General features: G+C 37.4%; 1 protein-coding gene across 6 annotated transcripts in view; it reads right to left on the reverse strand.

Annotated features, from left to right (window-relative positions):
* The window catches only part of FXR1 (FMR1 autosomal homolog 1), a 54,487-nt gene extending 41,532 nt beyond the window's left edge, over positions 1-12,955 (reverse strand). For 2 of the 6 annotated variants that reach the window (XM_033123766.1, XM_033123761.1), the window contains exon 1: positions 12,699-12,948. In XM_033123766.1, coding sequence (XP_032979657.1) covers positions 12,699-12,749 — 51 coding nt within the window. In that variant the 5' untranslated portion in view covers positions 12,750-12,948. Of the gene's footprint in view, positions 1-12,698 lie in introns of all 6 variants that reach the window. The other 4 variants (XM_033123752.1, XM_033123783.1, XM_033123775.1 and 1 more) reach the window with 4 other exon arrangements.
* Between the last annotated feature and the right edge of the window lie 5,939 nt (positions 12,956-18,894).

Here is an 18,894-nt window from a genome sequence, read left to right on the forward strand (position 1 = left end):
AAAAGTAGGTCTAAGTCATTGAGGAAATTAACAAATGGATTATTTTTAAATAGCATTGGGACATTTCATTGAGGAAAATAAAAATGAATTTCTTCACACAGAAAAAAATCAGTGGATGAGATATTCAAATTTTTGTTTAAAAAATAAAGATTCTATAAGAAAACACAGTAAATTATTTATAACCTTGGACTAAGGAAGGACTTTGTAACCAAAAATACAAAACCCAAAAGCCACAAACAAAAAGTGTGATAAATATACTACCTAAGAGCTAAAATAGTAAAACCATATCAATACAAAATAATGGAAGGAGAGGGAAACAAACAACAAAGTTCCCAACTTATAATATTCTCAGATGAGTTAGTAACAACCAGCTGAACTGATAAGAGAAGGGAAGAATGGGTATGAACTACGTGAATGAGTAATTCACATACACACAAAGTTGTAATATGAGTAATATATAAATCATTATACATTTATTACAATTTGTTCTAAACGTTGCTTTTCTCCTCCCATTGTACATCTTTTAGATCCTTGTCTGACTATAAAGATCAATTTCATTTTTTAAACATTTGCATAAGCTGTTTGGCAATTTTGAAGTGGGAGTTTAACTGACCTATGGAAAGAACAGGTGCACAGGATACCTGCCTAATTTAAGGATAAATTTTTGAAGTTACAGAACACTACAGCTGAAAAACAGAAGTTTTTTCCAACTTGAGAGTAGTAATGGGAAGGTGGGGGTAGGAATCCTACTGGTTAAACAGAAAGAAACATGGTATGAATATATTTCAGGAATTCAAAGACTGAGATACAGTCAAGAATAAGAATAGATGAATTATGGATCCTGGCTAATGACTCTGAAGACAAAATTTGTTATAGGTCTTCCAGACCCCTCATTAAATTAGACAAAGGAAGTTGAAACCATACACATCTACCATATATAGCACCAAAGTTTCACTCCCTAGGAGATTAAAAATACCAAATGTAAAGCTTCATCTTTTGTCTGGAGCTGTTTTCATTAAATTGTCAATCAGATGTAAAAACGTTTTTGTTAATTCATAGTTTTAAACTCCAGAAGATTAATAAGTCTGGTAGCAATACTAATTTAAAAAAAATAAGGCACCTTTCCTAAAAAGTCTAGTTAAGGTAATGTTCCAGAATAAAAATCAAAATCTAGATGTTGGAAAGACAGCTATCTTGTCCAAAACATACATTCAAGTTAAAATAAAACTTTAATGTTTAAAGTACTGATCCATTTATCAGAGACTTTGCTTAAACTATGGCTTACAATCTATAGAGATGTATGAATCCCTTTTGAGAACCTTCCCACTGAATTCATTAAGGACATACCATCATCCTAGCCTAGAGAAATTCCTTTAACTGCAAAGTATCACTTCAAATTCATCTACTGCTTTAAGTTTTTCAAAAATCCAGACTTCCTACTGACGCAATTCATTACTACCCCCAATTTACATTCCTTATAAAAGGAAACAGAAACTTAAAAACCTTAATACTCAGCAAACTACTAACAGAAACTAGACAGCCTGAATTCTCAACTAAAAGTAAGATTCAGAAAGGAAGACCAGATCCAAAAACCCAAGATTTATACCCTAAAGCTGTAACCCTTAAATTTCAAAATTCTTCTTAAAAAGTTGCTGATTGCCGATAGATTGAGCAAGGAACAATGCAATCTTCCTAAATGGAGGGTAGGTTTTTAAAGACTCCAATCTTAAGTGGTAAAAAGCAAGAGATCCATCAAGGATCAAACCTCTAATTCATATTTATTCTCTTATGCAACTAAAAAGTTTTCACACACATGACTTACTGCCTCCTTCAAACTTGACCGAGTATTCTTAGGTAAGATTCTCTCCAGCTGTAAGACCTGTCACTTTTTCTTCTTTTAAGTCTTTCTCAGGATCACTGGTGTGAAATTCAGAGATTTTATTTTTCAATTTATTTGGCACAACAGTGAAATAACTATTTTTGATGCCTTCTCCAATGTGTTGGAATTCTACAACTGATGGCTTAATTACTGAAGCAAACTCATGATAAAATACTGTTCTCTAACCTGATTAGAATTCTCTATATACTGTTTCCCCGAAAATAAGACCTAGCCAATCAGCTCTAATGCATCTTTTGGAGTAAAAATTTTATTTATGTATATATTTTAACATAAGACCCAGTCTTATATTAATTTTCTGCTCCAAAAGACGCAGTAGAGCTGACTGTCCGGGTAGGTCTTATTTTCGGGGAAACAGGGTATTAGAGGCATTAGACTCAATTTGTTAACATCTTATTGGGCATATTCTCTGACTGGATTAAGTCTCCATTGTCCCCAACTACATCAGGCAAAGTTTACTGCTGTGGATAAATGTGAATTCAAAAACATAATCATGAAAAAGGAAATAGCATAATTTATGTAAAATTTGCCTCACGTTTTGTTTTTCAACAACTGTCACAATAGATTTATCACTTGTTACCCTTTGATCAATTATAAGTTTATCTGTAGATTCATTCTCTGGCCCCAGACTACCTTCCTACTCCATCAATTCTAACAATTTAACATCTCCGAAATGTGGATGCTTCTTAGAAGAGCTGATAGCCACATGGCAGTCAGGATACAAATGGCACTGATTTAAGCATGCCCAAACTTGGTTTGCTTGAATTTCTGTGACACTTGACTGTAACCCCTAAACATTTAATTCAGCAAACCATTTAGGAAAGATTTGAGGTTTCTTACCAGAAGGTTGTCCTGTTGACACCTTCTGATAAAATCAAGAAAGCATCAGCATCAAAACTTGCAGAGTGTGTGAAAATTCTTGGAAGAAAATCCTGGAGATAATACAAGAGAGCTCTTTTAAAGAATGCTTGCAATATCAATGCTCTCCATGGCACTGAGAAAGATATTGTGAAAAGAAACACAATCATCTGAACGTAAAGATGTTTTAACCAATTTAAGTTTTCTTTTAAATTTACATGCCTTTATTTTTCATTTTATGTATCCATGTATTCTAAGATGATCTTTCAATAAGTAAAAAAAATTCTAAAAGATAAAAAACTACCACTTACAGATTAACTGGCAATATTACTTAATATCTTTTAAAACTGATACCATTCTCCATACAATGGAATTGTACGGATCTTCAACTCACTTCCCAAATCTATATATGAAAAAAAACCTATTCCATGACTGTAAACCCAACTTCCAACTATAAAGACATCTCCACCTTTGGCTTACTTTTATATCTCAAGTCAATATGTCAGCAGTCAGAATCACCTGTTGTCCTACTGTGTACTTTATACATACATCATCCAATTTACAAAATGAAATAACAGAAAACTGAATACAGCAAACGGTATTTCTTAAATAGAGTTCTAAGTCAATACAGCCCAATCATTAAGGCATTCACTTCGTGTAACGAATTAACTTCTCTCCCATGCATCTAGAATGGTACTAGCTGTACACCATCCTTGAAACACTGAGAAAAAATTGTTTTATAATTCAGATGAGAAACTATTAGGTTGAGAAAATGAACTTAGAGGCTCCAAGATGCAGACCATCATAACCTAAGTAATTAGACCTATATCTATATCTATGTCAATCGCAAACTGAAGGAGTTGAAGCTTCTTAAACTAAGGAACTCGCAGGCACGCAAAGGTGTGCCAGAAGTAAAGCTACTCCCTTCCTTCACAACATGGTAAACCTTCCTGGAACTTGTGGGTCAGGTAATTTAAATAATTTATAACAAAACACTTTATGTTTCTGGACTACATCTACAGTTAACAGATATAAAAAGAACTCATTGGGGAAGGGGGGAGAATCTCACTGAAGACACTATGGTAGAGTTTCACTATTAAGATTGGTCTCATCCACTATTTACTATGCGATAGGAGAAAAAAGAAAGGACCTAGGGCAGGAAGGGTAAGGAATGTAAGATTCCTGGCTTCATTTGCTATCCCATTCTTTGAAACCGATCCAGTGGAAACAGATGTGGAGTAGCAAAAAATTGAAAACAAAATGAATGTCTATTAACTGGGGAATGGCTGGGTTTCACAGTAATTCTTACTACGAAATATTTTGTAACCAGTGAAAAATTAATACTCCAAGTGAAAATAACCAAGATGTAGATTACCTTATCTTTATACTTCGCTCTGTATGCATAAAGTTCTGCAACAATTATCTGAACTTGACCGGAATCAATACGTACCCCCTAAAAAATCTAAGTTCAATTTCTATCAAAATCAAAAATGTAGTTTTTTGTATACATCCAGTTATACTGTATGGAAAAAACCTACAATTTATCTGAATGTGTATCTTTATACCACTCTACCGAGTATGGAGAAATATCAGGTACAATATATACTTGGTTATAAATGGGTTACCTAAAATGAAGTTGGGAAGAGATCAGGTGGTAAAGGAGAGCAAAGAGAAACAAAAGGAAAAAAAATTTGCAATAAAGCAAGTTTTTATATATTTATGCACTTCTGAAATTACACATATGTATATGTATGTAAATATTTTTTAAAGAATTGAGATAATATCTTAACCACTTTGTCAGCCAGCACATTTTCCACACAGCACATATGTATACACATCACCATTCCCTGCAACTTTTCAATTTTTCCATCTCTAGGGATCGCAAACCTACATTCTAAGTAATGAACTTGTTTGTTTGATGTTTACAACACCTAAAAGATCTGAGTTGTAATTTGCTTCCAATAAGCACAAACATTCAAGACAGCTACAGCAATCAAAACATGTCTTAACTTTAAACTTTTTTAAAGGCATAACTAAAATCTATACATGAAAATTATTTTAAATCAATGGACACATTTCTACAAAGTAGTCTGCAAATTCACTAATTATACAAGGTCTGACAATTAAGTTCGCCAACTTGTTGCAACGATGTTGCTAACCTTTTCTGCTATCAGAGGGATGATTCATTATAAATTAGCATCAACTGGACAGTTAACCAAGTTTACTATTTGGAAGTGCTGAAAAGGCTGAGTGAAAAAGTTAAACGACCTGAACTTTTCGCCAACAATTCATGGCTCTTGGAATCACGACAATGCACTAGTTCACAGGGCACTGTCTGTGAGGGAGTTTTTAGCCAGTAAACAAATAACTGTATGGGAACACCCTCCTTACTCAACTGATCTGGCCCCCAATGACTTCTTTCTTTACCTGAAGATAAAGGAAATGTTGAAAGGAAGACATTTTGATGACATTCAGGACATCAAGGGTAACACAACGAAATCTTGATGGCCACTTCAGGAAAAGTTCTACAATTGCTTTGAAGGGTGGACTAAGACGCTGGCGTCGGTGCACAGCTTCCCAAGGGGAGTGCTTCAAAGGTGACCATAGTGATATTCAGCAATGAGGTAATGTAGCACTTTTTCTAGGATGAGTTTGCGAACTTAATTGTCAGACCTCATACATTACAGAAATTATTGCATCGCTATGGAATTAAGTTCTATTAACGAAAAAAGTTATTCAAAGCAAGCCTTCATCATTTTTTAGTATTGACCAGTTAACTGTTCTGAATAAACAAGTAACAATGAAAGTGTGAGAATTTCTTAAGAACGCATTAGCCCTTCGAGCCTCTTGAGCTTTGCCTTTGCTCTGGGCCCTCTTCAAATCGTTTGGAGTGTACTATTTCTCCCAATAATGCTACCTTGGGCCCTTGAGCCATTCTCTGCTGCTTGGGTGCACTCCTATTTCTTTGGAGTGTACCATCTCTTCTAATAAACTACTGTTTCACCATTAAAAAAACAACAAAAAAACGCATTAATATCAATTAATGCTTGCATAGCAACAATGTTCTTGGCTTGTTAATTTCACAAGTTTATAATATCCAATAATTCTCCTTGAAAGAGAATGATTTAGTAGTTCCAAATGGCCACCGAAAACTCCTATGACTTTCCTGTTGCAGAGCTGAAGCTCCTTATCATTTTCCTCTTTATTCATAAAGTTCTCTGACAATATCTGAACTTGACCAGAATCAATATATATCACCTAAAAAAATTAAGTTCAGTTTGCATCAAAATCAAAAAGGTAGTTTTGTATATATGCAGTTACACTAAATTTAACAATGCATCAGTGTCCAAAAGCCAAGAATGACAGTCATTTGTTCATTCAATATGTATTCAAGTCCTACTATGTGCCAAGTACACACATCAAATCACTGCAAAACTTGAAAAGAACCTGAAAAACCATGAGAGCAACAAGTTATAATATGGGAAGAAAAGTTTTAATGATTAATTATTCTGAAGAAATTGTTACATGGGAATGCATACTCCTTTGCCAACAGTATCTATAAACTCCATCAATTTTTACTGGAGGAGACCTCTACTCACCCTCCCAAAAAAGCTAAGCAAAAAATGCTGAGGCTAGATAGAGTATTAAGAGACAAATTAATAAAACTACTGATATTACTGAAATTTAATGGTTCAATTTTTCCATGGCTTTCAACCTCTTTAATGTAAGGATAAATAAAAGGATTGTTATACATTTTAATACATATGTTCAGATTAATAAAGCAATGCCTTGAACTGCTTAATTTTGTCTTCCTGAACTGTTTATGAAGATTTGGTCCTAAAAAATTTAACAACCATCAAAACAGAGTTTCTTACTATTTGCTAAATACATGCCAAAGAATCTTCTAAAGCCTTTTCTCAAAAATACTACTTGGCATAGGGAATATAGTCAATAACACTGCAATAACTACGTATGATGTCAGATGATTACGTATTATTACTCAACCAGGGTGATCACTTCGTAAAGTATGTAAATGTTTAACCACTACATTGTACACGTGAAACTAATATTGTATGTCAACTGTAATTGGAAAATAAATTTTAAAAAAGGCTCTGGCACTCTCAAAAAAAAAAAAGCTGCATGGCAAGATTTCCAATAAGTGCCACATCATAAGAAATTTTAAATAAGGAGTTATATATGCACATATAGAAAGTATTTCAAGTATTAACCAAATACTTTACATAATCAATATAAAGTTCGCAATTGACAATGATAGAAATATATGGATAGTCATATCCAGCACAAATTATAATTCGAACCACATATCTAGTTTTAAGTTTTCTAGTAGGCATATTAAAATAAGTAAAAAGAAACAGGTAAAATTTTAATAATTTTATTTCATCCAAGGTATCTAAAATGATTTCAACACGCAATCAATCTTTTAAAACTATGACATACATTTTTTTTAATACTAAGTCTCTGAAATATAGTGTGTAGTTTATAATTGAAGCACATCTCAACTTAGATTACCATATTTCAGCCCCATGACTAGTGGCTACCACACTGGAAAGAGTTGATTTTTGTCAAGTGAAGACATAGCTCAACTCATTTCTCCAGGAATCCTAATTCAGTCCTCTTGATTTCCAGTGCATTAATAGTAATTTATGATTAAAAACTTGGTAAGCCATATATTTTGTACGTCAAAAAAATCACACTACAATGTTTGAAAAGATCAGGCTCTCTGAAGTCTGAAAGATCAGGGTCTGAATCTTGAATCAGCCTCTTACTAATTTTATGGACCAAGATTCACTTAGCCTCAGTTTCCTCAATTGATGGTAACACTATATCCCCTTCATCGTGATTGAGAGGACTAAATGACAAATTCAAGTAAAGTACCTGCACAGTCTGATAGCCTGCATGCTCAATAAATAATAGCTGTTATTGTTGTAGAGCTAGATGGGGCCTGAGTGAACTAAGACAACTTGGCGGATTTTACCACTTGATAAATTGTCTATTAAAACTGCCTCATACTGCAAATGAAAAAACCAAGGTCTCACAACTAGCTAGTACAAGAACTAGGGGTCAGTCATGGAACGCATATCCCTCCACCCACCACAAAAAAGCTAGTTTGCTACATCCTTAACATTATGGCGAACTCACTTCTTGAGTTATTATCCAGTCAAGTGTCTGTCCTGTCTTCCTAACTAAAATGTAAGCTCACTAACCCTAAAATTTCCTTTCAAGAACCTCTAACACTATGCAAAGGAGACAACTGGAAGTGAGAAGCCCTAGAATTAAATCTCACTTCAGCACAAGTTAACCATTGTCAGTTTCCTAATATGTGAACTGGGGATAAAAACACATACCTCATGGAGTCCTTGAGAACAAAATCAGGAAATACATGTACAAGCGTCATAGAATATCTAGTAAACAACAGGCAAGCATAGAAAACTATTATCTAACTCAAAGACACACAAATATATGATGTAGAAAATACACAGGTGCATAAAAGTAAAAATGTGGAAAAAAGTTTGTTTTCTATAAGCATGTAAAACCAAGACCTTGACAATATATCTCTAGAAAAATAGGATTATTTTTAAATTTGTTTTCAGGTTTTTCTTAATTACATTTTTTTTAATACAAAGACAAAAACTACAGGAAAAGTATTTCATTTTTAGAAAAGTCGTGGCCTTTTCATTTACTTAAATCTTAGTTCTTTTACATGTTTATAAAAATTGCCCATTTTAAAACATGTGCAACTAAAAATTATCTTTAAAATATGTGGAACTTTGTTTTTAACTTAACAGTGTCCCTAATACTACTATTAAGACAGCCATCATCTTTTCCTCAATTATTAATCTTCATAAAGAAATCAATAATAAACTATACGAACTTTGAAGTCAGTACGCTCTCAGAACACAGCTTCATAGTAGGTCATCATCACTGATGAATAAACTTACATAATTTAATTATTCTCAAATTTCATTGTATTAAATTAAGCCCAAGTAGTAAAAGTTTGGAAATATTGTAATACTTTAAAATGCTTTGTAGTCAATCACACAGTCAAAGGAGAAATCCTACAGCTCTAAAAGCAATTAATTCTATCTTCTACAGAGAAGACCTAATACTTCTCAACTATCTTAGAGATCACACATTTCCTTGGAACACCACTGAAACTTTCCTCTACATAGGCCAGAAAGTGAGTGACTTATTTTCAACTTATATTAAAATTACATCCTACCCATGGCTATGCAAATTTCAATGTTATTACAAACCTTAGTATCATATACATCAGTTAAACAGCATTTTAATGACCCCAAATGGGCACAAGGTGTTTTGTGGAGAGTAAATGAAAATGTTCTAAAACAAGATTGTGGTAATGGTCACACAACTGTAAATACACTAACAATCATAGAATGTAAATTCCACTTTTCAGCTTTAAAAAAAAAAAAAACAGGCACTTTATATGGCTAGTAATATAAACCCTAAAATGTCATGCTCCAGGTAGAAAAGGCTATAAAAGCAATTTTTTATATAAAATTATATCTTTTATCAAGTGCTTTATTAACATATGTTGCCCATGCTTTCCAATTCACATATACTTATAGGGCTGCAAACAGTAGCATATCAAGTTTTTATTTAACAACTATACAGAGGGAGCCAAAAAAATGTATACACATTTTAAGAAAGGAAAAAAACGTATTAAAATTGTAATACTCAACATACACTGATAACAAAAGATGAACACAAGTCATGTATATGCACTTTTTGGCACCCCCACCCGCCCCCGTAAACCCACTGTTAAATTTTTTAAAAAGCAAGATGTAGCACAGGATTTGTGTCAATATTTAAAAAAAAAAAAAAGACTATTAACTTTAGGTGAAATCATCAGCTTTTTACTGGTTCCAATTAATTTGTGGAATGACGTTTCAATTCCACCAGAAAATTTTTAATCAATGTCTACAGAGCATTGCCAAAAGGCATGATATTGGCCACTAACCCCATGATTTTGAAATTCTTCACTGGTAATTCACATTTAAAACCAAATGTGTGTCTGTGTTTTATGCGAATGGAAGGGGAGAAAAGGAAGAGGAAAATCAGAATCACCTGTATACTGAAAAAACAACTGAAAGAAAAAACTACACCAAAATGTTAACAGCTGTTATCTCAAGGACTTTTTTTTCAAAATTCCCTCACTAATCACGTATTATTTAAATTAGAAAAAAAAGTAAAATAAAATTACTGCTACACTAAATGAAAGAAGCCACAATCAAAAGGTACAAGGTAAACTATATGATTCTACATATAGAACATTCTGGAAAATGCAAAACTATGGGGACAGAAAACACCCTAGGGTCTGGAGGTTGGTTGACTACAAAGGACCATGAGGCAAATTCTGGGATAGTGAAATACAATTCTACCTCTTCATAGTGGTGTTGGTGGTTACAAAATTGTTAGCATTCATCAAACCTCATATAATTGTGTATTAAAAAGGTAAATTTTACTATATGCAAATCTCAATTCATAGGTAAAATAATTGGTGCAGTAAGTCAATTTTTTTCCAAGTGGGAAGTTTCATGGGATAAAAAATTCTGGGTACCACTAAACTATTTCAAATCTCACATTTTACATACACACACACACACACACACACACACACACACACACACACACACACCCCAGGGAGATTTTAGGGTCCATTATGAGATTGACAATGGTTAAGCAGAAGTACAGACCTAGACTTCCCATTTAACTACAAAATCCTGGCCTTCTTCCACTTCACCATTCTCACTCTTCCAAAGATTTGAAGACCACTTTCCACAAAGTACACATATAAGTGGATTATGGCAGAACATAAAATTCCAAACGTTCAAGTGCAGTTATTTTAGTACACAAAAATGTGGCTAGGGGTTCTTCCCAACTTTTGCCAAAGAACCACCTTAGATTTTTAAGTAACCATGAGTGATGGAGTCCAAGTCTAAATAAGTAAAATCAAGCTGATTTGATAGAAATCAATAAACACTTTAGAGTTCCAAAATGGAGACATTGATTTATTGTGACTTGATTAAAAAAAATACTAAGGAATCAAAACAAGATTGTGTAACAGTCTTTACTAAAACTTTCAATAATCTTAAGTAAATCTTATAAAAAAAGAAATGAAGCATACTTAGCTACAAAATGGTGTTCTATCTACCACCAGCATGCTGTAAAACTTTAAGACCAAATAATTCTATTTTTCAATATGACACAGAAAAAAAATGTATGTCTCCATTACACAAGAACTGTATAGCCAAACAGAATTTGAAACTTTTCCACGGGGGCAGGGGTGTTGATGCAAACATGCTGAACCTTATTTACCCTTGATATGAAAAGTATGGTGCGCCCATTCTTTGCGCACTGTGCCATAACTCTATCTGCAGTAGTTCAGAGAAGGCAATCACTAGGTTTCAATAAGAACAGAAGTCGATGAAATATCTACTCAAATTTTACGTAGGTCCTTTGACACTAAGTTTTAAACCTAGGCTGCTAATATAACTAGTCATGCATTAAGACTCCTTCCCACCAGTCACTGCTTTTACTTTATGTTGACCACTTAAGGAGATTTAAACTTGTAAAAAGCTTAGGGAGATCTTTTTAGATGCCAACTGTGATTTCCCACTATGCTACTACCACGTGACAAAACAAATCCACATAGCTCATCAGTAAACTAACGAAAAAACGCTGAAAATAGGAAATTACAGCCACCAAATAAATTAACATCCCGTGGGATAAAAGATACGCTGAAATGAAACCCAGTGAAAATACATTCTGCGCACGCACAATACTCCTGTATTAGAAGAAGGCCCCTTCATAAAAATAGCCAAGACTCTCAAACATTTGAGATGCTGGCTTAGTGAGATTGACTGACAGACAACAGCTGGGGAGATTTTGTATTGATCTAGTAACATCTTGGCATACTTTGGAAGAATCCGCATTAGAGACCGTTACAATGGCAAAACTAAACTGTAAGGATTTCATTTTCAGTTATGTGACCACCCACACTAGAAGCCCCTACTAAATTCCTCTACTCTCGAACTCCTCTTCCGTTTTCCAGCCCCGATCCCATATAATCAATCTCCTTCCTTTCGATGGATACAAACAAAAAACCTCGTGGGGGAGAAAAATAAAAATCAATGCCTTCCAAAAATACTAGGTAAATGATATAAAGAAACAAGTCACCTCCCTACCTGATCCATTTCACATTTTAAATCTTACTTTAAAAGCCTACAACTCTCGCCTTTTCTTCCGTAATAGAGGGGCACAGGCGCCGCCCAATTTCCCAGGCCGCAAAGAATTCAACCCGCCACATTTCAAGGTTTTTTAATTTTTTTCTCTTTGATCCTAACCCTCAATCCGGTACCCAATTCTCCTTCAGACACTAAAGTTTATTAGCCTCAAACCCTATACAAAGGTGAATTCTTAAGATTCCGCGACGTGCCCCACCTCGGGGGTGGGGAAGGGTCGGAGCAGCGGGCTGAGGCACTCCCGCACGGCCCAGTCCGAGGGGCGGGGGAGCGGCTGTGGCCACACAATCCCACCACCTCCTTTCACGACTCCCCCACCTCCCGGCGCTCAGGCCTGCTCCCAAGGAGCTTCTCGCCGCCCAGCCGCGACTCGGCTTCTCCTCACCGGCCCGCCAAGAATCTGACTAGAACCCAAGAAGATTCACAAGTAGGAAAACCCAAGAGGTGTCCGACGTGTTGTTTCAAAACATAACGGAGCCCAGGCCCCCGAGACCGTTAAACCGCGGGGTTGAGGGGGGAGAAGCGAGGAACCCAGCGGCCTCGGACTTTGGCCTAGTCGTCTTTTTCGACCCCAAACCTCACTCTCCGGGACCACCAATCCTCCCTCAAACCTGCCCCAACCCGAAGAAGACCCGACAAAGCGGCAAAAGGGTCAGTACCTTGTAGAAAGCCCCGTTGGAGCCGCGAACCTCCACCGTCAGCTCCGCCATGTTGGAACCGCAAAGGCCGCTGGGAAGAGATTCTAGAAACTTTCCAACCAGAGGGGAGGAGGGGGAGGGGCGTGAAGGAGGAGGGGGAGGGGCGGGGACACAGGGCGGGGACTGGGATCCCCCGCCCCACACCCCTGGGGTCTCACCGAGCAGTACCGACTCGCCTAGTGGGATCCCTCCGCTCCTTACATCACTCGCTCTGGGCCCCGCCCGCCGCCGCCACTGCCGGGTTCTCCTACCGAAACAATCGCCTGACCTTTGCTGACCCGTCCTACGTCCCCGCCCCCCAGCGCCCGCTGCTTGCCGGTTCCTGCCGGCCGGTGCCTCTAGCCGCCCCGGAATGAACTACTCGGACACTGCCTGCCCCTTGCATCTGCGTTCCGGTGCTCTTGGGCATCCTGCCCTTAAACTTCTTGACGTGCTGGCGGCCGTGGGGTAGCTTCTTCACCTAGGGAAGAGCCACCTTGGGGGCTCCAATTGCCCATTGACAAAGCATTTTGAGGGAAGAAGGGAACATAAAATTGTACATACTGTGTGCTCCAAATTCTTTCTCCTGGCTCTTTTTTAAAAAAAATCAGTGGCGTTCTCTTGACTCAAATTCCACATTTCCACACCTCCTCACACAGTTCAGGAGCCCTCTCCCTATCTGTTAGCACTTTAGCTGTTTAAAACTTTAGGTATTTTGAATTCAACTTAGATGTGTTAACAAACTGCAATAGAGTTTAGGTTGATATCCATTGTTGGAAGTAGTCAGGGAAACTTAACAGAGCGGGAGACCATGTTTTCCCCTGCGGCAATGCATGCGAACATCCACAAATGGGATCAAAGCAGAACCAACTTGTGTGGCTTGTCTACCAGAACCTACACCAATACTGTAAGCATTATGACAGAGCTACTTTGAATATTTTAACAATATTAAAACTCTTTCCAAAAGCAAGACCTTTTGAAATAATACTCGGACTCTTTTATGTGTGTCTTGTGTTACCATTTTGACAGAAAAATTCTAAAAAGATGCTTTGCTACCACTTTATACTCTCAAGGAAATGCCCACTGGCCCAGCCTTTCTGGGGAAAGAGGGCAGGCTCCTAAAAAAAAAAAAAAAAAAAAAAAAGGTACATTTATTTGATCAGCAACTCTACATCTCCAAAGGCTCCAAACAGAGATGGTGGCTGCAAAAGTGCTCAGTATTGTATTGCTATGTACAAAATGTACTTTTAAAAATGTTGATAATTGTGAGGAGAACTAAATACCCATCAATGATGGGCTTCATCTATCCAACACTTTATAAACCATCCTGTATGATCCTTCAGAATAATAATGCCCTGGTTTGCTTTTTTCCCCAACAGCTTTATTGAGATATAATTCACATACCATACAATTCATCCATTTAAACTGCACAATTCAATAGTTTTTGTATATTCAGATTTGTGCAACCATCTCCACAATCAATTTTAGAATATTTTTCATCACTTCAAAAAGAACTGCTGTACCTATTGGCAGTCACTCCCCATTTCACCCGAACACCTCCAAGCCCTAGACAACTACTTATCTACTTTCTGTCTCTATAGATTTGCCTAGTCTAGACATTTCATATAAATGGAATCCTACAATATGGCCTTTTATTCTTTGAGAGAACATAATGTTTTCAAGTTTCACCCATGTTGTAGCATGTTTCAAGTTTCACCCACGTTGTAACATCATTATTCATTCCTTTTTATTGTCAAATATACCATCGTATGGATATACCATGTCATTTTATTTATTCATTTATCTCTTGATAGGCACGTGTGTTATTTCCACTTTTTTGGCTGTTAATAATGCTGCTGTAGAGTCCTGTATAACTTATTGTATAGACAGATGTATGTTTTCATTTCTCTTGGGTATACACCTGGAATTGGTATTGTTGGCTCACAAAGACTCCATGTTTAACCTTTAGAGGACTTGCCAGACTATTTTCCAAAATGGCTGCTCCATTTGAATTCCCACCAGCAACGTATGAGCATCCTAGTTTAGCTTTATGGTTTTTAAAAAAAAAAGATTTTTATTAAAAATATAGCTAGCATACAATACTATACTAGTTTCAGGGGTACACCATAGTCATTCAACATTTATAGACCTAAAGAAGTGATCATCATGATAAGTCCACCAACCATCTGACATTGTACCACACTATCACAATATTATTGACTATATTCCCCATGCTGTACATTGCATCCCCATGACTTATTTGTTTTATACCTGGAAATTCGGACCTCTTATTCCCCTCTTCCCTCCTTTTTAAATTTATCAATTACAGTTGACATTAAATATTATTTTATATTAATTTCATGTGTACAGCATAGTGGTTAGACATTTATATAATTTAAAAAGTGATCACATTGACTAGTACTCACCTGGTGCTATACATAGTTGTTACCATATTACTGACTATATTCCCTATGCTTTACTTTACATCCCCGTGACTATTCTGTAACTACCAATTTGTACTTTTTAATCCCTTCACCTTTTTAACCTTTCCCTCCAACCCCTTCTCATCTATCACTCCAACAAACTAGTACCCATCTGACCCATAGTTATTACAATATTATTGACTATATTCTTTAAGCTACACCCTACATCCCCATAACTATTTTGTAACAACGATTTTGTACTTTTTAATCCCTTCCTCTTTTTTCACCCACAGCTCCAAACCCCCTCCCATCTGTAACCATCAAAATGTTTTCTGTATCTATGAGTTTGTTTCTGGTTTGTTTGTTAATTTTGTTCTCAGATTCCACATATAATCAAAATCACATTGCATCTGTCTCATATACTTTACTCAGCACAACACCCTCCATGTCTATCCATGCCTCCACAGATGGCAAGAATCCATTACCTTCCATGACTGGTCAATATTCCGTTGTATATATGTACCACCTCCTCTTTATCCATTCTTCCATCAACGGACACCCAGGCTGCCTCCACATCTCGGCCATTGTAAACAATGCTGCAGTGAACATAGGGACGCATACGTCCCCTCGAAGTAGCATTTGGGGTTTCTTCAGATAAATACCCTAAGTGGGATTACTGGGTCCTTCATTTTCTCCTCTTATATCCTTTGTTTTAAATTCTACTTCGTATGGGATAAGTATTGCTACCCCCGTTGTTTTTTTTTTTCCATTTTCATGAAATGGTTTTTTCCATCCTTTTGCTTTCCGCCTGTGTGTGTGTCTTTCAATCTGAAGTGATTCTTAGGCAGCATATGTAATAGTTTACTTTTCTTATCCATTCAGCCCTCCTATGTCTTTTGATTGGAACAATTAATCCATTTATAATCAAAGTAATTGTTGATAAATGTGTAGCTGTGATGCAAATGTTGTTACCCTTGATGTTGTCCCAGAGGCATCTTAAACTATTCTCATTTTTCTTGATTCTTTTTCTCTTTTTTTCTGATTGGGTGTTTTATGCTACCTTGTTTCCAAACCGCTGATTTGATTCTCTGCTTCATCTAGTCTGCTGGTGATTCGTTCTAGTGCAGTCTTAATTTCAGTTATTGTATTCTTCACTTCTGACTGGTCCTTTTTTAGTGGTTTCTATGTCCTTTTCTTATGTTTGCAATCTCTTTGTTGAAGTGTTCACTAAGTTTATTGAACATCTTTGTAACCATTGTTTTGAACTCTGTCTCTGGTAGGTGCTTGCCTCCATTTTATTTAGTCCTTTTTCTGGACTTTTCTCCTGTTCTTTCATTTGGGATGCATTTCTTTGTTTCCTCTTTTTGGCTGCCTCTCTCTTTGTTTCTACATATTAGGTAGATCTGCTATGTCTCCCAGTCTTTGCTGGGTGGCCTTATGTAGGTGTCCTGTGGGGCCCAATGGCACAATCTACCTGGCCGCCTGAGCCGGGTACTCCAGGTGTGTTCGTTATGTGGGCTCAGTGATAGTTGAGACTTGATTGCTGTTGGCATGTCAGTTTGTGGGATTGACCTTCAGGCTGACAAGCTGTGGGGTTTGGCCACATCCACAGCTTATGGGCTACTGCGTGGGAGGCTTACCCCACTGAGTGGGATTCGCCCCAGGGGCTCTGGTGCCTGTTGAGACCATCTTTTGTACCACTTGTGGGGCTAATTGGGCAGTGCTCTGCTGTGGTCTGAAGCCAACCTCCAAGTATTTGGTTCTGGGGCCTCTTTGGGGGGCTCTGGTGTAGGCCCAAGTTAGCCACTGCCTGTTACCAGCCAGGGGCTACCTTGTAGTAGCTACAAAGCGATCGCAGTTGTTTGCTGCTTGTGCTAAACCTTGAGGCGTGTGGAAGCCACGCTGTGAACCCAGGATGCCTGCCACCACTACTGGTTCTGGTGTAACTCTGAAAAAAGCCAGGGCACCCGGAAGCCTGTTGCGACCTGCCAGCTCCCTTAAGGTTCAGCCACTGATAAAGCCTTGTGTGGTATGCAAATTGGGTGAGGCAGTGTCTCAGAGAGTCACTAGAGTGGGAAGAGTTTTGGTCACCAGGTTAACATAGACCGTGGTTTGGTGCTAGTGCTGAGCCTGGAGCGACTCAGTAAGTCTCAGAGTACATGAAGCCAGTCTCTGCCTGCCTGGGGCTTGTAGACTCTGATAGTTTTCCAAGAAAGAGTGCAATGAATGAGGGGATTTGTTGCTCAGGGAGAAAGTGCCTCCAGAGGTTCGTGAGTTGGGTAGGGTGGGGTCCCACCTGAGTCAGCAGGGTGGAACAGCAGAGCTCTCCAAGCCAATCGGATTCAGATTTGGCCTGTGGGGGTGGGCTAAACATAGGTAAGATGGCGCCCACCTGCTGGCTGCCTGAGAAGAGGACCCCCCTCACTGGGAAAATGCCGACTGCCTTCCAGTCTTCAGTCTTATCCCTGAAGCCACACTCCTCAGACTGTTCCTGTAAGTCTGTGAGGCCACCCAAGTCACTGTCTCTCCGCTGGAACCCAAGGTGAGTGCCTTTGAGCAAGTCTGCATGGGCCTTTTAAGAGGATGTCTGGGATTCCTGCAGCCTTCCCGAGTGGTTGGAATCCCCAGTGTTTTTCACAACGAGATGTTGTAGGTGCTCTTCATTCCAGGACCAGTACTCTGCCTGGGGAGCTTGTTATGGGGGGCTGGGGTCCATTGCTTCTCTGGGGGAAACTCAACTCAGTGGCTGAGATATCCCTCCTGATTCTCAACAGCTACATGCAGGTGTGAGGCCTGTTCCGTGTTTCCATCCCTCTTACCAGTCTCCACGTGGCTTCTTTATATTTTTAGTTACAGGACTTCCGTTAGGCTAGACTTCAGATGGTTCTCCAGGTTGATAGTTCTGTAATTTAGTTGTAATTTTAATGTGTTCACAGAAGGATGTAGCCACAGAGTTTACTCCGCCATCTTTGCTTCATGGGTTTTTCTTTCCCTCCCTTTCTTTCTCTCTCTTTGTTTTAATCTTTAGTGTATTGTTTTATTTTGTTTCTCAATGTGAGTGACTTTAGGTAGGGCTCTTGGAGTTCCATTTGTACACAAGTCAACATATTTCATATTATCTGAACTTTGAAGAATAAAGATTGGTCCTCTTCAGGACTTACATGCTGAAAACATTTTTTGTTTGGACCCTTCCCCGATTCCCACTAACTCTTTACTACTCCTGCTAGGGGGGGCCTCCTGATTTCCATTAAGCAAGTGAGATTTATAGCAATCAATCATTTGTCTAATATCACACAATTTCTAAGTAGCAAAACTAGTACTTAAGTCTTCCTCTTTCCATTTTCATAGCCCATATCAATTACCGTTTGCTGACCCCATGTTACATTCATAATGGAAAATTACGCAAATCACAAACTTCAAAATTTTGATGTATCTCTGTTTTTATCTACATCATCTTGAAAAGATATTCATTATTAAAAGGAAAAGAATGTCCAGTATTATCTCAAAAAAACTGGGGAAAAAGTAAAAATAAAAAAGAAAAACTTAAACAAATAGTCACAAGACAGTATGCATAATCACATTTAAAACATTTTGTGTGTGTGTTTGGAGATAGATAGATCGACAGTCTGGAAGTTAATATTAATAGTGTATATTTCCAGAAGGTGGACTTATGGCTGACATAAATTTTATAATTTCTGTATTTTTTTACACTGTCTGATTGTTTTAGAATGTGCATATCACTTGATTTTCACAAA

The sequence above is a fragment of the Rhinolophus ferrumequinum genome, chromosome 2 (assembly GCF_004115265.2).
Source record: "Rhinolophus ferrumequinum isolate MPI-CBG mRhiFer1 chromosome 2, mRhiFer1_v1.p, whole genome shotgun sequence".
Taxonomy (NCBI): domain Eukaryota; kingdom Metazoa; phylum Chordata; class Mammalia; order Chiroptera; family Rhinolophidae; genus Rhinolophus; species Rhinolophus ferrumequinum.